Genomic DNA, 15,344 nt, shown 5'->3' on the forward strand with positions numbered 1-15,344 from the left:
TTCCCATGGGGAGCAGGGACAAGACTGATTAGCATATGGCTGGGTCTAAAATGGAATGGTGCCAAAAAAAAACAATGGATTTAATCGAGATCTGTGACTGGGAGTGAATGTTTGATTTGTTCATCATTCCGTCCATCACCTGTTCTCTTTGCATATGTTGCTTTTGGACAGCTTGCAGAGCACAAAAAAGGCATATCCCCAAGCCGATTTCTTTTTCTTTTTTTCATCATCTCTTTGTGTATCCATAGAGCTGCTGTCCAGGATCGGAATGGGACAAAAAAATAGGCCAGGCAGCAAAATAAAAGCGGCCCCTGTTAGTGAAACAAATAGCTAAATAAAAAAAAGTCGTATCCAATGGCGGATGGTAGTTTTACCAGGGAGGGAGCTGAGGAGGGGCACACTTTTACACTCCTACCCATGCATTCCCACACACACCCATTAACAACACTCACTAACAAGTGCACATATACATGCACACACAAAACGTAACAAAAAAACCCATAAAACTTACCTTACATGCAGATCTGCGAAAAGAAAGCCTGGGAGGTCCCAGGAGGGTTGGTACTGCTGGCTTCCCACATTAGTGAGCCGCTGCTGGTGTTATCAGCGAAATAAACAGGAAAAAACGGCCCATTTGGCCACAAAACTGGCCCACAGCTCAAAACAACTGGCCTACATACTGATCCTTCAGATCAGCCCATCGGGCCCTGCCTGATTGCCCTGTAGGCCAGTCCGACCCTTCTGCTGTATCACTTCACCTTATAGAATCCCGGGCCCTGACAGTGCCGTGCATCCCCATTCATTGCTCATAATTGATATAGCATGCATAAAAAGTCAGGTGTCTTATGTATAGCTATGCAGCTCTATGCCACGTCAGTGATGCTGTATTCATTTAGTATTTTTATTATATTTTTTTTAACTGTTCCTATCCATCTTTCTTTGTTGCAGTACCCTAATGTCTGATTTTAATGTGGTGTCATAAAGTTTGTTGTACAAGTATATTCCGCAGAACGGTGGTGTTATATGTACCACCACTAGGCGGCCACCTTTAGCTGCTCTGTCCCAACGGAAGCCTTGGTCTCCCAGAGCCGTGAATGACAGCATGGCTGGAGTTGCATGCTTTCTGCTCCAGAACTGCTTGCCCTGTTATTGACTGTGCATTAATTTTATGTATTTAGTTTTATATTTCTAAACTGCTCCCAAGCATTGTATGTCTAAAAATCAAACGACTTTCTGCCGAACAGTAATGGAAGCTATCATTTTGTGAACTGGTCAAAGACTATTGTGAAAAAAAAAAAAATATATATATATATATAGATATATAGATATAGATATATATATATATATATATAGATATATATATATTTTACACAAAAGAATTATTCCAGCACTCCGTTAATTAGAAGTTTTAGATTTATTCAGTGCACAAGTACAAGCCTACGCGTTTCGAACCTGTTGGTTCCTTCTCACGGCGGCATAAAACAATTGTCCTACTTCACTTTCCGTATTTAAGTGATTGTAATTACTCTGTGCATTGTGGGACATGTAGTTAGTTGTGGGATTTCCACTGACATTTTAGATATAATGAATTTTACACTGGTTTCATATTCATAAAATTCAAACAAGAACATTTTTAGCTTGAATGTCTCAATTGTGGCTGAGTGCCTTGATTGTAATTAAAGTCCCAAAATTTGCACTTTTGGCAGCCTGGCAGTGTTCAAAATCTGCACCTTTTGTAAAATAACATGTTCCAATTTACAAAGAATGATTAAAGGTTTTTACATTCACGTGTGCAGAATTCCTTCGTTACTCGGGCTGAGTGCCCTTGCCACTGCCACAAATAGGTTGCCATAAACAAAACTTACATGAGATGCCAGCCAATAAAGTGTGTAAAATTAATCAGATAATTGCTATATATGTGCAGTTCTAAAGCCTGTGAACTGTTTACATATACATATCTCTTATAGTGACACGGTTCATAATAATACTTAGTCATTTACTATGTATAGGAATTGTCAAAAAAAGGGTCCTGAAATCTCTACATTCTCCCCCTACTCAAGGGATTAACAAACACTTTTAAAACTCACTGAAACCAGGAATACCCGTCTGAAGGGTTGTTGACATTTGTGCCTGGACTACAACAACCAGCTACCCTGGCTGTAAAAGATCGTGTAGCCACGCCCATTAAGGGCGTCAGCTTTCAAACTTAATAAAGTTGAAATCTTCGAAGGTGCAAACACAGCCTGCTTTCTTTGTCAGCCCCAAGAAGAAGAGGCGTGGGCCTCGAAACGCGTAGGGCGCATGATGGAGTGATTATTAAAAGGAGAAGCTGAGACTCGAGGACACGAGGCAATTGAAAGCTGGAAGGCACGGCGTGCTATGTGTGCCTGCTGGAAGCACAGGTGTGCTTTTGCTCGATTTATATATATATATATATATATATATATATATATATATATATATATATATATATATATATATATATATATATATATATATATATATATATCTGGGTCCCAAAGGATACAATGAGTCACAAAGAAATAAAATATTCAAGAAAGAAGTGACTCAAACAGATAGATTCACCAAAGAACAAAAATATATTTCCACTACAACGTTTCAGCTTCCGCCTTCCTCAGGTAGTTTAAAGATGGTAAGCTTAGTGGCTGCACAGATGACACAGCTGAATTAAAAAAAATAGCTTTTTGAAAATTTAGCTGTGTCATCTGTGCAGCCACTGAGCTTACCATCTTTAAACTACCTGAGGAAGGCGGAAGCTGAAACGTTGTAGTGGAAAAATATTTTTGTTCTTTGGTGAATCTATCTGTTTGAGTCACTTCTTTCTTGAATATATATATATGTATATATATTTTTTAACACAAACTTTATCATTGTTTACCAAATCTGATGCGAAGTAGTGAACTGTTATGATACTCTGTTTGGATTACAGCCATTGTCATGTTTTTGCTGTTGGTGAAGGAAGGTTCTGGAAATGTACCTGCTGTAACTGTGCCCTTGTCCATGGCAGGCGTCAAATTACTAAACTACTACGAGGCTCCCTAGCGCCCCCTTGGCCGGAGGGTACACATTATGCTCTGTCTCTATGGATGCCTAGGGCCCGCCTTGGTTGGTCTCCCAGAGCTGTGAATGACGGCACAGCTGGAGTTGCATGTTTTCTGCTCCAGAACTGTTTGCCCTGTTATTGCTGAAAGCTAGTACAATAGAACTGCTAACTATGCTGCTGGGTAATACCACTTAAAGATAATACAACAGAACTGCTAAATACACCAGTAATACTGCTATAAGATAATACAACAGAACTGCGTAATTATACTGCTGATAGAAAAAAACAAAACTGCTAAATATACTGCTGGGTAATACTGCAGAAAGACAAAGGCTTTCACGTTGGTGTTCATAAAAGTGCATAAGCAAGAGTTAATTGTGAAAAAAACACGTGTCGCATATGACACGAGCGTCTACAGTCATTGGTCAGATATGTGTGTCACGTGTCTGGCGGGCCTCGCGTGTGGTCTGTAAAAATACTATTTGAGATCAGTGCTAAACCAGATCAGAATGTGTACAATAACATAACTGCTGGATACACTTTCTAGGCTCCCCATGCGTTTGTAAATCGTTTTCCTTTCCCGTGGATTGTAGCATACTGCCCCCTCGTGTCCAGGGAGAGAATTTCTTAGTTCACAATGAACATCTGAAATGTAAACTAAACAGATTTTGTGGCATTCAAAGAGGAGATGAAATTAAAAAAAATAGTTGCTCATCTCAACCAGGATAAGGGAGATGTGTGCATTTTAACTTCCCGCCCTTTCCGTTCTCTCCTGGTGTTAGAGCAACACGTTTGCAAAGTCGAAAATATTATTATATGCTCATAGTAAATGTTTGCAGTGCCACCTGTGATCTGCAGGCCCACGAAGCCGGACAATATTAACAACTTTTATATACAGTAACTTGAAATTTATTTTTTATTTTATTTTAATTTCTTTTATAGCGCCGGAATCAATCCCGTAAGGGTATCTCCGCGCTTTGCCAGCTATAGGGTTATCAGGTAGTACATCCTAAGAAGTTAAGTGGAGAGAAACGCTTCTTGAAAGAGGAGGGTTTTTAGTGTCTTTCTGAAGGATAGGTGATTGATGGTTGTTCTTACATCGGTGGGAAGTTTGTTCCACAGGGCAGGTCCAACTGAGGAGAAGGCCCGGTCTCCTTGTCTGGACTTCTTTGTGGCCGGGGGTTTTAGAAGGGCTAGATTGCTTGAGTGGAGAGACCTACTGGGCTGATACAGCTCCAGGGATTGAGATAGATATTTAGGACTTGCTCCATAAAGGCATTTGTGAACCGTGCAGCAGATTTTAAAGTTGATGCGCTGCCGTATAGGGAGCCAATGCAGTTCTTTCAGCAAGGGCTTGGAGGGAGTCCTGGCTGGTGCACCCATGACCAATCTTGCTGCCGTGTTCTGGACCACCTGCAAACGACCTACTGCATCAGCATTTGCTAATGTCAGCAGGCCGTTACAGTAGTCCAGGCGACTGGTCACCAAGGCCTGTACAAGTGTCTTTCTATAGGTGGCAGGAAGATATGGGAAGACACGTCTGAGTAGGCCAATGGTGTGGAAACACAACCCTGCGATGTAGTTGGTGTGTTCCTTCAGGGTCAGCTTTTGGTCCAACTTCACCCCAAGGTTCTTTACATGAGGTTTAGATGTAGGTACTGGGCCGAGATCTATTGGCCACCAGTCAGGGGACCAAAGGATGTTTGCCTTGCCAAAGAGCATGACCTCTGTTTTTGTCACATTGCATTGGAGGCAGTTCACCGCCATCCAATGTGAAATGCATAGGTTATTAGAATGACAATAACACCTGTTATTAGAATTGAACCAAGTCATAACCACAACAGTCCCACAACGTTCTTATGGGTCTGAGACTCATCAGTGTCTGGCTATTGTTCTGCCTCCAGTATTTGGTAGACGTAAAGTACCCATGCTCTGGACCAGCCTATGGTTGAGCGATGCGTGAATGACGTTTGTGTGGGTAATGTTCACAAATGTCCTAATTAAATGGCAGATCTTGGTTTGTGTGGATAATCATTAAAGGCAGATATAATACGAGTAATGCTGGCAAAAGTAATAAGTGTTGGAGGGCTCTTTATAGAGGGGGCTGAAGGTTGGGGGGTAAATGTTGGGGGCTCATCAGTGCTGGGTGTATTGTTTGAAGGGCTGATTGTTCTGGGGGTCTTCTTTCTGGGTTGAATTTTCGTGGGGTGTTCATCTGCAAATTCTTGCGAGAAGGTTGATCATTGGCGGCCAGGCTTCCTCCAGCTAATTGTAGCTAAATATCACTGGATCAATATTTTTTGGCTTATCCTTATAAGTGTTACCTTTTCAGACTCTTTGAGTTGCAGCTGATCTTCAAGCCACTTTTCATAGACACTAAAAATTGCACGTTAACCATCATAGGCTGCCCGTTGGACTGCTTTCACTATATACTACTGATTGTTTGTCTCATCTGTGCATGGCAAGTGACTGTACTGATGATTATGGAACAGCTAGTATTACTTTTGTTCATCAATGCATTGCTAATCATGATACTGCGTTTCATAGGACTAATTACAGGCATGTCAGACATTGTTGTGGGGCTGGGGCCATCAAACTGAAGCTGGGACTTTAATAAGACAATGACTTTTTTTTAAATAAATAAAAAAAGTCTAGCTGGGAAAAAGAACGACAGATCCAGCATCTGACGTCATTTAGGGGTATTAACCGTGCTAGCTGCTTTGTTGATAATTAAAAGGGCACGTTTGCTTTAAAATATGTAAATGGATATTGCAGCATGAGCCTGGGGTCCTGGAAAAATCAACCATGAGCACAAACTAAGGTTTCAAGTTTTTTTTTTGTGAAAGCATACTGCACATTTTTCATGAACAAGTGGCAGATCGACGGATAAAATTCAATAATTAATGCAAACACTGAAAATGTCTACATTTTATGCCATGTGCTTGCTGTGTCTATATGTGCTGATCGAAGGGTACCCTGGTTGTGATATATTAGGACATCTTTATTTTAAGTCTACAGTTAACCTCTCTAGTTTTTTTCACTTTTTCGCATCTTTAAACTTTAATTGCTATTTATTTACGTTGCTTTTGTTTTCTTTGCAGGATTTGTCCATGTATATAAATGAAGTTAAAAGGGACAAGGAAACATTAAAGAAAATCAGTGATTTCCAGAGTTCGATAGATAACTTGGTAAGTTCCACGAGGTGGTTGCCTTAGGCTTAGAACAGTCTGTATGATATCTGTCTATAAGGTCAAGGCCTTAAAGACTTGCCCTGGCCTTTACTGTAAGAAACTGCCATTTAGAAGTAAATGACTCCAGTAGCTTCAAATTGATCATTATATCTTTATAGTTTATCTGCCTCTTGTTATGAATTGGTGGTCTCTTCCTCTGCCATCCATCTCTGTGTGCCTCTTCATCTCTTATGGAATTCATTATTTTCCCTAAACCTTCCTCTTTTCATCCATACTTATTCTCTTGTTTCTTGCAGCTCGTGTCTCCCACTCGATTGTCACTAGATTGCTTCACTTGAGGTTGCTCACCAAGCACTTGCCTCGTTTGATTGTTATTTTATTGCCTGCAGCTGGACTTTTTAATCTCTTATGCATGTTCTTGGCACTTTTCTTTGCCAAATTGCTCTGTACGTCTGCCTGACTCTTGGTGCGGTTCTTTCTCTCACTTTCTCCACCTAACATTACCCTATAATCATGTTTGTTATGGGAGTTTAATTCTCATTTGTGATTAAAAAAGATACAACATAAACATTTAATTAAAAAAAGGCTAACAAATAACATTTTCTTCATTTTCCACAGCAAGTGAAGTTGGAAGAATTTGGCCGGCCAATGATTGATGGGGAACTGAAAGTTCGCTCTATAGTAAACCACACAAAGCAGGATAGGTGGGTATGTGGGAAGGGGTTAAGGTGCGCATGTGAGGTGCAGTAAGCCATTATAAATAGGCGTGCACTTTTTGGGCGTGGCTAGAACGATGCCACCATCTGAAGCTCATCATCTTAAATGATCATTTTGTAAAGTGATTTATTTTGAGAAAGACAGTTTTGTTTATAGTGTGGATTGTACTTACCTTAAAATTACAAGGACATAAGAGGGGGAAAATGGCAAATGATTTCATTGAAAGATCAGGGCCTGATTCCAAATTGGAAGGTGCTGGGGACACCGGAATATTGGGGCCAGAATTACTCGTATTCCTTCCTTTGTACCATGCAATCGCTAGTTTGAACAGCCAGAATGGGGAATAATATGAAGGGCCCCAAGTTATCGTTGCTTTTTCCCTCAAGTTTATTCTATTTTCCGGCCATGATTTTGTGCAACATTCGTTCTGCTTCTAGGAAGAGGAATCTGTGGGTTAAAACATACAAAATACTGGGTGCAAATCCTCACCCAGTGAACTTGGAACTGGACGACTAATATGTTCCACTGAGACATTGCTTCGTCTCATCGGCTTCGCAATCGAGCCCTGTTTGAAATAAAATACAAATTCACACTACCTAAAAATGCTTTGCTGTTTCTTTTCAAAATCATCATTCTTTGCACAATGCCAAATATATATGGTTTTAATGAGTCTGTGCAGGGAGGAAGAGAGGATTGCATGATGACTCAGCCCAAGATCTGTTGAAACCATGCAGTGAGAGGTGCTTCACATCTGGTCTTTTAACTACTCCTTGTAGTGAGAATTATTTTTACAAGTTGAGGCATTTTTGATGTGTACATGAAACGGGGAATGGTTGTTCCTGGTGGGACTCGTTTAAGTACAATGGCCTGACACATGTTTTTGAATGGCGAGCCACTCACTGAAGTCTTTTTCTTTCAGGTATTTATTTTTGTTTGATAAAGTGGTGATTGTCTGCAAAAGGAGAGGCTACAATTACGAACTGAAGGAGATCATTGAATTGCTCTACCATAAAATGACGGACGATCCCATGACCAACAAGGACATCAAAAAGGTAGGCGGACAAAATCATCTCTTTCGCTGCGCTTTCAATCACCTGGTTGACCAATGAGAGCAAGAATTGTGTTACCAGAAATAGACCATTGCAGTAAAAGCAATACTCCTGAATGCACTAAATAGGCACGGTTCTTTCCAAAATTTTCTGCTGCAGCATTGGCTGACCGATGCCCCGGTCAATGATACTCAAAGTACGGCCCGGGGGCTGCTTGCGTCCCTCTTTAACTTTATATGCGGCCGCCATGGTGAACAGCAGCACGAGCTGCTGTTTAGTTGTTGAGCACTAATATTCAGATTTTTTTTTACATTAACGGGCAAGAATTTGTTAAACTGCCAAAAAAATGCTTGCCCTTTTATATGATGTTTTTTTAGACCTTACACAATCCTTGACCGACCCAGACCCCCACCGCCACCCTGCTAGCATCAGTTCTGCCCTCGGTCACACCATACACCATACTTTGTGGCCCCTTGGCAAATGTTTGCGAGTACCCATATCCCAGGTGATGCCAGTTTGACTGCAGAGTCTGCCGCTGTCCTTCTCATTTTGTCATTAGCGTTCGTTGTCTTCCCTACTGAGACAATCCACCACTCACTCTTTTTCTCAATAAACTGGTCCCCTGCTCTGGTAGAAGTAGCACATTATTGCTCTATTGTAAATGTTGCCCTACTTACTGTGGTGTTTGAGATCTTTGTATTTGTGGTGTTGGTGTAACCTTCAAACCCGTATGCATTGTGTTGAATGTCTCATACCATGACTTGAATGGTGGATGTTCAATTGTGGTGTGGCGCTCTGATTTATTGTTGAAAAGTTGGTATTTTAGGTATTTCTTGAAGCTATATTGGAGTTGTCTGTGCAGGTTATGTCTGTGTGTAGTGTTTGCTTTATCTGGATGCCCCTATCTTATAAATGGTCCTGTCATGGGGTGGAGACAGCCATGGTCGTTTTTGGGAAGATCATCTTTATTTACAGGTTCGGCCTAAATGTTTTGTGGCCTTTGACACAGTGGACACCATAACCTTCTCATGAGCAAGTGGATTCAATGGCTGTATTGGCTCACGATATTCAGGTATTACTTTTGGTTCTTTTTTTGTTATTCCCAGTGTCTTCTCCTTCCCGAATATTACTCTACTTTAAGATTTTTCAGCTTTTGCATTTTACCTCTCATGGACATTGTGGGCATTTTACATCTTCAGGAATCTATGCAAAGCCATTACTACCTTTTCAGTTACAATGGCTTACAGGTGTCCATGAATGATGCCTCAATAATACTATTTCTGCTTTGATGGTGTACATAGACTACATGGACAACAGAGACTGAGGGAGTGATTCTGGAGTTTCATGACCTCCTTAGATGCTAGACAATGGGCCCTCATAAACATTTTCACGGGGGCCAAAATGTTTTGTCTGTGATGTGACCGAGGGCCGCATTGATGCCAGCAGGGTGGCGGGCAGGAGCGGGGGAGATCCGTGGTGGTACCGGTAAGGTGGGTGTAGGGGACCTTAAACATATACATTTAGTGGCTGAATTGCATAATGTGAAACAAAAAAAACTGGGATTAATCCCGTACTCCCCGCTATACCTCATTGTGTGATCCTAGCCCTTTGTTTTATTTCAGTTTTCCGCCTTTTTCTTCATTATCACATATAAAAGGATATTGAACTATATGACTTTAGGATGTGTACTGTACAAAACCTTCTCCTTTGTTTGATTTAATAAACTATATAATGTTGTTGATGTATAATAGGAACCCATCCGAAAGAATGCACTTAACAACTGACTTGGATCTTAGTTCACTATTGACATTGTTTCTAGGATGGGGTGAAGAATGAATATTTGTAAATTCATATTTGAAAGCTATCGCTTTTAAAAATATAATTCGCAGTGCACTGATATAATGAGATATACCAAGGTGAAACCTTTCTGCATGCTAAAGAAATACACTTTATGAATTTTGAAGAGACCTTATCATATTTTTACACTATTGCTGCAAGATGCTTTTTAATATAAAGGTGTTTCTAAAGATAAGCGGTGCAGGATAACCTAGTTACTTCCTTTCTTTAACTTCAATTAACCTTTAAAAAAGCCTTCTCTGTTTATTTAACTTATTTCTTAATGTTAGTGCCCTGCTGAGTTAAGAGCAGCCCAGTGCTGCTGTTGACCACCACACCCTCTGTGCAAGACTCTGATATGCCGGCATTGGCGACAAAGCCATAGAATGGATCTGCTCCTTCCTCACCGGCTGAATGCATAGAGTGAGACTTCCACCGTTTCCCTCAAAACCCACAGAGATTAGCTGCAGGGTGCCTCAGAGATCCTCTATAAGCCCCTCCCTCTTCAACATCTACACATCAACACGGCCCCTCTTGCAGCCATCGTCAGAAGCCACGGACTAAACATTGTCTCCTACACCGACGACATCCAGCTGATTCCCTCCCTCACAGACGAACCCACAGCCGCCAAGAGGAACTCCACAGGGGAATGAAGGCAGTGGCCACCTGGATGAAGGACTTCTTCCTCCAGCTTAACTCAGACAAGACCAAAGTCCTCATCCTGCACCTGGGATGACTCTTGGTGGCCCGCAGCGCTCAGAATCCTCCCCACAACCACAGACCACACACAAAACCTCGGCAGCATCCTGGACTCCTCGATCTCAATGAACCGCCAAATTAACGCTGTTTCATCCTTGTGCTTCCACAAACTCTGCTTACTTCGAAAGATCTTCAAGTGGATCCCCACCAAATCCAGGAAAAAGGTCACCAAAGCACTGGCCACCAGCAGATTCGACTTCAGCAGCACCACCAGACTCTAAAAAAAAAAACTGCAGACCATCCAGAACACCTCCGCCAGACTCATCTTAAACATCCCATGCCGCAACCACATCACTGGCCACCTGAAGGACCTTGACTGGCTACCTGTCAACAAAAGAACCACCTTCACACTTCTCACCCACGCCTACAAGGCGCTCCACAATGCTGGAACTGCTTACCTCAACCACCGCCTCTCCTTCTACACTCCTGCCAGACATCTCCGCTCCGCCCAACTGGCCCTGGCCGAGACACCCCCCCCCCCACCCCCCCTCCCCCCCCCCCTCCACTCAGCGCCTTGAGACTCTCCGGAGGGTCATGCAACCCCTGGGCCGTACTTTGAGTATCAATGTGGTATACTATATTCTCTATCCCACCACTTGGACTGTCTAGCCCCACCCCCCTTTCCGGGCACAATATAAGTTGACCGTGTTTTTTAATATTGCAGATCCACTGCATTATGCATTGTGTAACAACTGTGATGTTTCAGGATCTAAAAGTCTGTTCGACTGCAGACTTTAAGATGATCACATGCAAAAATTAGGATTAGAAGTATTTGTACGACATCATTACTTTTAGTCTTAAATCCAGTGAGGCTTGCCTCTTGGGGGGGGGTGCACTTTTATTAATCTAAGATTTAAATAATAGCTGAGACCAACCACATTGTAAGTTCTGTATTACATGGGTGTGAATACATGGGTGTGAAATGTTGTGCTTTTGAAAGACCATTACTGCTGCTTGTGGGTTGGCCCTTTTTATTTTAAATGCTCTGCCCCTTCATTGTCTATGTTGGCTGCCACACCCAGTTAGAACCACTGGTTCAGATCCCATCACTTGTTATTTTATGTTTGGTCAGTACTTGTTTTCCTGTCCAACATATTAAATGGCTAGCACTTAGCAAAGGGTAACATTCGACCAAAAGTCGCTGCCTGGGTTCTGAAGATTCCAGTATGCTGTTGGAGGAAGCAGGCCTGATGGCTGTCACTTGGACACTTGGTTCTCAGTACCAGCATATAATATAACGAATCAGTGGTTTCTGGGAGTTGCTGTGTTGGATCAGCTCGTTTCATCCATTTGGGCTGCCACAATGTAAAACACTGGATTTGAAAAGGAAAGCACAGACCTGCAATGTTTTATCCCAGCGGCATGAGTTATCTGGTAACAATATGGCCCTCATTTCTGAGTTGTGTGAAGTGGTAATCTTCCATGATTTTGATAGAATTACCACTCACCATTAGAGGTGTTACTGGGTGCACTAGGCTGACCTAAAATGCGCACCGAAAAGGACACAGAATCTGGGTTAAAGCATGCAGTAGAGGGCCTAATAGTTCCTGGGGCCCACTGTTATTCCCCATTCCAGGCTAAACTCATGGTGGCTGTAACTGCGGTAGTCAGGGCTGGCTTTAGCGCTGCTGGCGCTCGGTGCGACAAACACTTTTGGCGCCCAAAAGCCCCATGACCGCCTCCTCGGCTTCACTCACTACCACCTGCAAAAGTGCCCCTCACCTCTCCTATCATAAGATATTGCTAAATACAGCGCCCCTCCTTAGGTCGGTGCCCCCTCCACAGGTCAACGCCCAGCGCGGCCGCACCGGTCGCACTACCCTAAAGCCGGTCTTGGCGGTAGTGACACTGGTCGAAATAGGGAACACTGGCCCTAATATTACCCCCCCCCCCCCCTTGTAAGTAATCATCTCAGAATGAGGATCCTGTTCTGAGGACAGGTGAACTGGCGCGTGCGAGGCTGTAACTACTGGCTGTGCAGTGCTCATCCTGCTTCTGTGCAGTCTCCAATATCAGACTATTGTTTGTGTTAAGAAGTAAAAATGTTTAAGCAGATTTGTTCCAGGGACTTTTCTATTTGCATCTATTAGGCATGGTTATTGGGGCATGACCGTGTTCTAGAATGTGCATCTCAGTCTGCAGATGGCTCTCTGGCGGGTGCCTGTGTGTGTCACGACTGCACAGTGCAGGAAAAAAGCCCAAATTGATGCTGGAGAAAAAATTCCAGGTGGTTATTACGTTATTACTAGAAAACTGCGCCGAAAGACATTCGAAATTTACAAACAATCTTTAGAATGGTGATCTGCCAGTTTAGCTGCCTATCTTTGACAAATATTCTTCTATTTGTGTCTCCTGGGTTTCTTTTATAATAAGTATTTCTAATACCAGCCATTAAGTGGAAGAATTCTGATATATTGTTGTTCAAAAAATACTTTTTCCTGCTTATCCCGTGTCTTCTCTGTAAGAGAATGTTTCTTGTGTTAAGACAGGACTATTTCTATTTTATCCTCCAGGCCTTCGGGGTCTAAATGTTTAAAATCCTATGCCTTTCTCCAAAATTCTGGTTGTTTACACTAGACACTATTGTAATTTCGAACACTATATTTAACCCGTTGTTATCTTTCTGGGAATATTCTATTGTATTGTATTGTAATTACATTTATATAGCGCTTACCACCCCTGACGAGGTATAGTGCTCTCCTCTGCATATAGTTCTCTAATTGAAGCCTCCAATAAGCGACCAATCGATTTTTTTTCCTGCCTCTCTACTCAAACTTGTGTTTCCAGTGAGTGTGCAGGTTTGAGCAATCCTGGTGGGTACAAAAAATGTTGATACAGATCCTGGGTGAATAGTTGGCCAAGGCCGGTAGCCATATTGCTTTCTTCATCTCCAGTCTGACAGTGTCCTGGCTGCAGGTGTGCTGAGAGACACTGGAGGGATCTTCTAGTATCTAGAGGTGCCTGTATGAGCAAATTGGTGTTGCTTGGCTAAGACGTTGTAAATGCAGTAGCGGCTGGTGGGCAGTCGGAATGGTAGGGTGGGGTAGGGGACTGGGACAGGAGGGGCGAAGAAAACAGTAACAAAAAAATAACGTAACTGCTGCATCGCGCCTGCCGAAAAGCCGCTCTTCTGCTTTTTGCTCGCTGCAGGCAGTGGCTCCCAGCCTCTACTGCGGCCAATCCTGACTTTGCTCTCATGCACGAGAGCAGTGTCAGGATTGTCCTGAGCGCCTAGGATTTGCACCCTCAGGGACACTGGGCGCCTCTGCCTGCTCGCCCTCTAACCCAGCAATATAGCTGGACTGGATACCGCTTCGCTGAGAATGTGGGTTTGGCCGGCCAAACCCACATGCGCACTGAAGGTAGTGCTCACCACTCCCCCTCCTGACTTGCCCCACAATGGCCCCGCCCCCAAGCCTCATTAAATTAACGAAAAAGAAAACGACTATAAACGAGTTTTATCTTTCAAAATTTGTAGCTGGCGGGGGGGGGGGCTACTGTGTAAATGAATCTCTTTAGAAACTTCAAGGTGTGGCTGGGGGTCTTGTGTATATTTTCATTGAAGAAGAGGTTGATGGGATTCCCCTTGTCCGTGGAGTGTGGGATGTGAAGGACAGGCCAGGGTTCGTGCAGTGGTTGATGGTCTTTAAGAAAATTCTGCTTCTGTTGGCAGCTTCATTGATGGTGTCGGATTAGTGCTCATGTTTGGCAGATGTGACCATTTGTTGGTGTGTTATCTAATGTGACTTTAGTCATCATGAAACCTTTGTGGGTGTTTTTTTCTTCCATTTTCTTTCCTATCTGCGTATGGAGTGTTTGTTGTCAGCAACTTCTTGGGTGCTGAAGTGTCCAGCTTCCACCTCCTTTGTTTATTTGGAGCATGGGTGTTCACAGATATGTGTTGACGTCCTTTAGAGGTGTTGACACCAGACATGGCGCAGGCATAGTGAGAGATGAGTTTGAGCTTCAAATCCTTGATGGAGATGCCTTTGAAGTGTTTGAAGGTTTATGGTTTTCAGTCTCATCTAAGCGTCCGAACCTTACCATGAACACAGGGGCATTCGTAGAGCGCTTGTTCACCCTTTAGTGCATGTAGCCGCAGAATAACACATATTTATTGCTACCTTCTTAATGGTGCTCATTTTATTCATCTTAGAAGGATGAAGGGCTGAGTGTGCTTTCCATGGTTTGAAGCAGTGGCCATCCGGTTAAACACAGAGTCCTGTAATTGGATGCATTACTCAAACGAGTATCATGAGTTGACTGAGTCGCCAGGCCTGGCCTCTCTAACATTTAGCTTACATATTTGATCATTGCCCTAGCACATGTTTTAGCAATATTTAGGCAGGGGCGGCTCTAGGCTCATGGCGGCCCTGGGCAGGTAGCGTAGGTAGGGGGCCCGAAGAGTGCCGGGGGGGGGGGGGGTGAGGGGGGGAGAAGGGTGTTTGGAAGTGGAGCAGAGCCGGAGGCCACCAAATCCCTGCCAGGGGCCGCCACGCAAATATGTATTCATCCTCAGAGGATTATTATATTAAGAGGATATATTGGCTTGGCAGCCCCTTGTTTTGGCGGCCCTGTGCAGGTGCACAGCTTGCACATGCCTAAGGCCGCCCCTGCTTTAGGCAACTAAAGATCCTGAAACCTAGACCTTCCCCTCAGGTCTGCTAGGCTTTAAACACTAACCTTTCATCCTCTGCTGTGTGGCAGGGATTCCCTGCTTCGAATGGG

The 15,344-nt window shown here is 43.1% G+C and overlaps 1 protein-coding gene across 2 annotated transcripts in view; it reads left to right on the forward strand.

Moving 5' to 3' along the window:
• VAV2 (vav guanine nucleotide exchange factor 2) overlaps positions 1-15,344 on the forward strand; it is a 789,576-nt gene that overhangs the window by 712,938 nt on the left and 61,294 nt on the right. For both annotated transcript variants that reach the window (XM_086921069.1, XM_086921070.1), the window contains exons 12-14: positions 6,166-6,252; positions 6,874-6,959; positions 7,892-8,024. In XM_086921069.1, coding sequence (XP_086777195.1) covers positions 6,166-6,252; positions 6,874-6,959; positions 7,892-8,024 — 306 coding nt within the window. The remainder of the gene's footprint in view (positions 1-6,165; positions 6,253-6,873; positions 6,960-7,891; positions 8,025-15,344) is intronic.

The sequence above is a fragment of the Lissotriton vulgaris genome, chromosome 5 (genome assembly GCF_964263255.1).
Source record: "Lissotriton vulgaris chromosome 5, aLisVul1.2, whole genome shotgun sequence".
Taxonomy (NCBI): Eukaryota; Metazoa; Chordata; class Amphibia; order Caudata; family Salamandridae; genus Lissotriton; species Lissotriton vulgaris.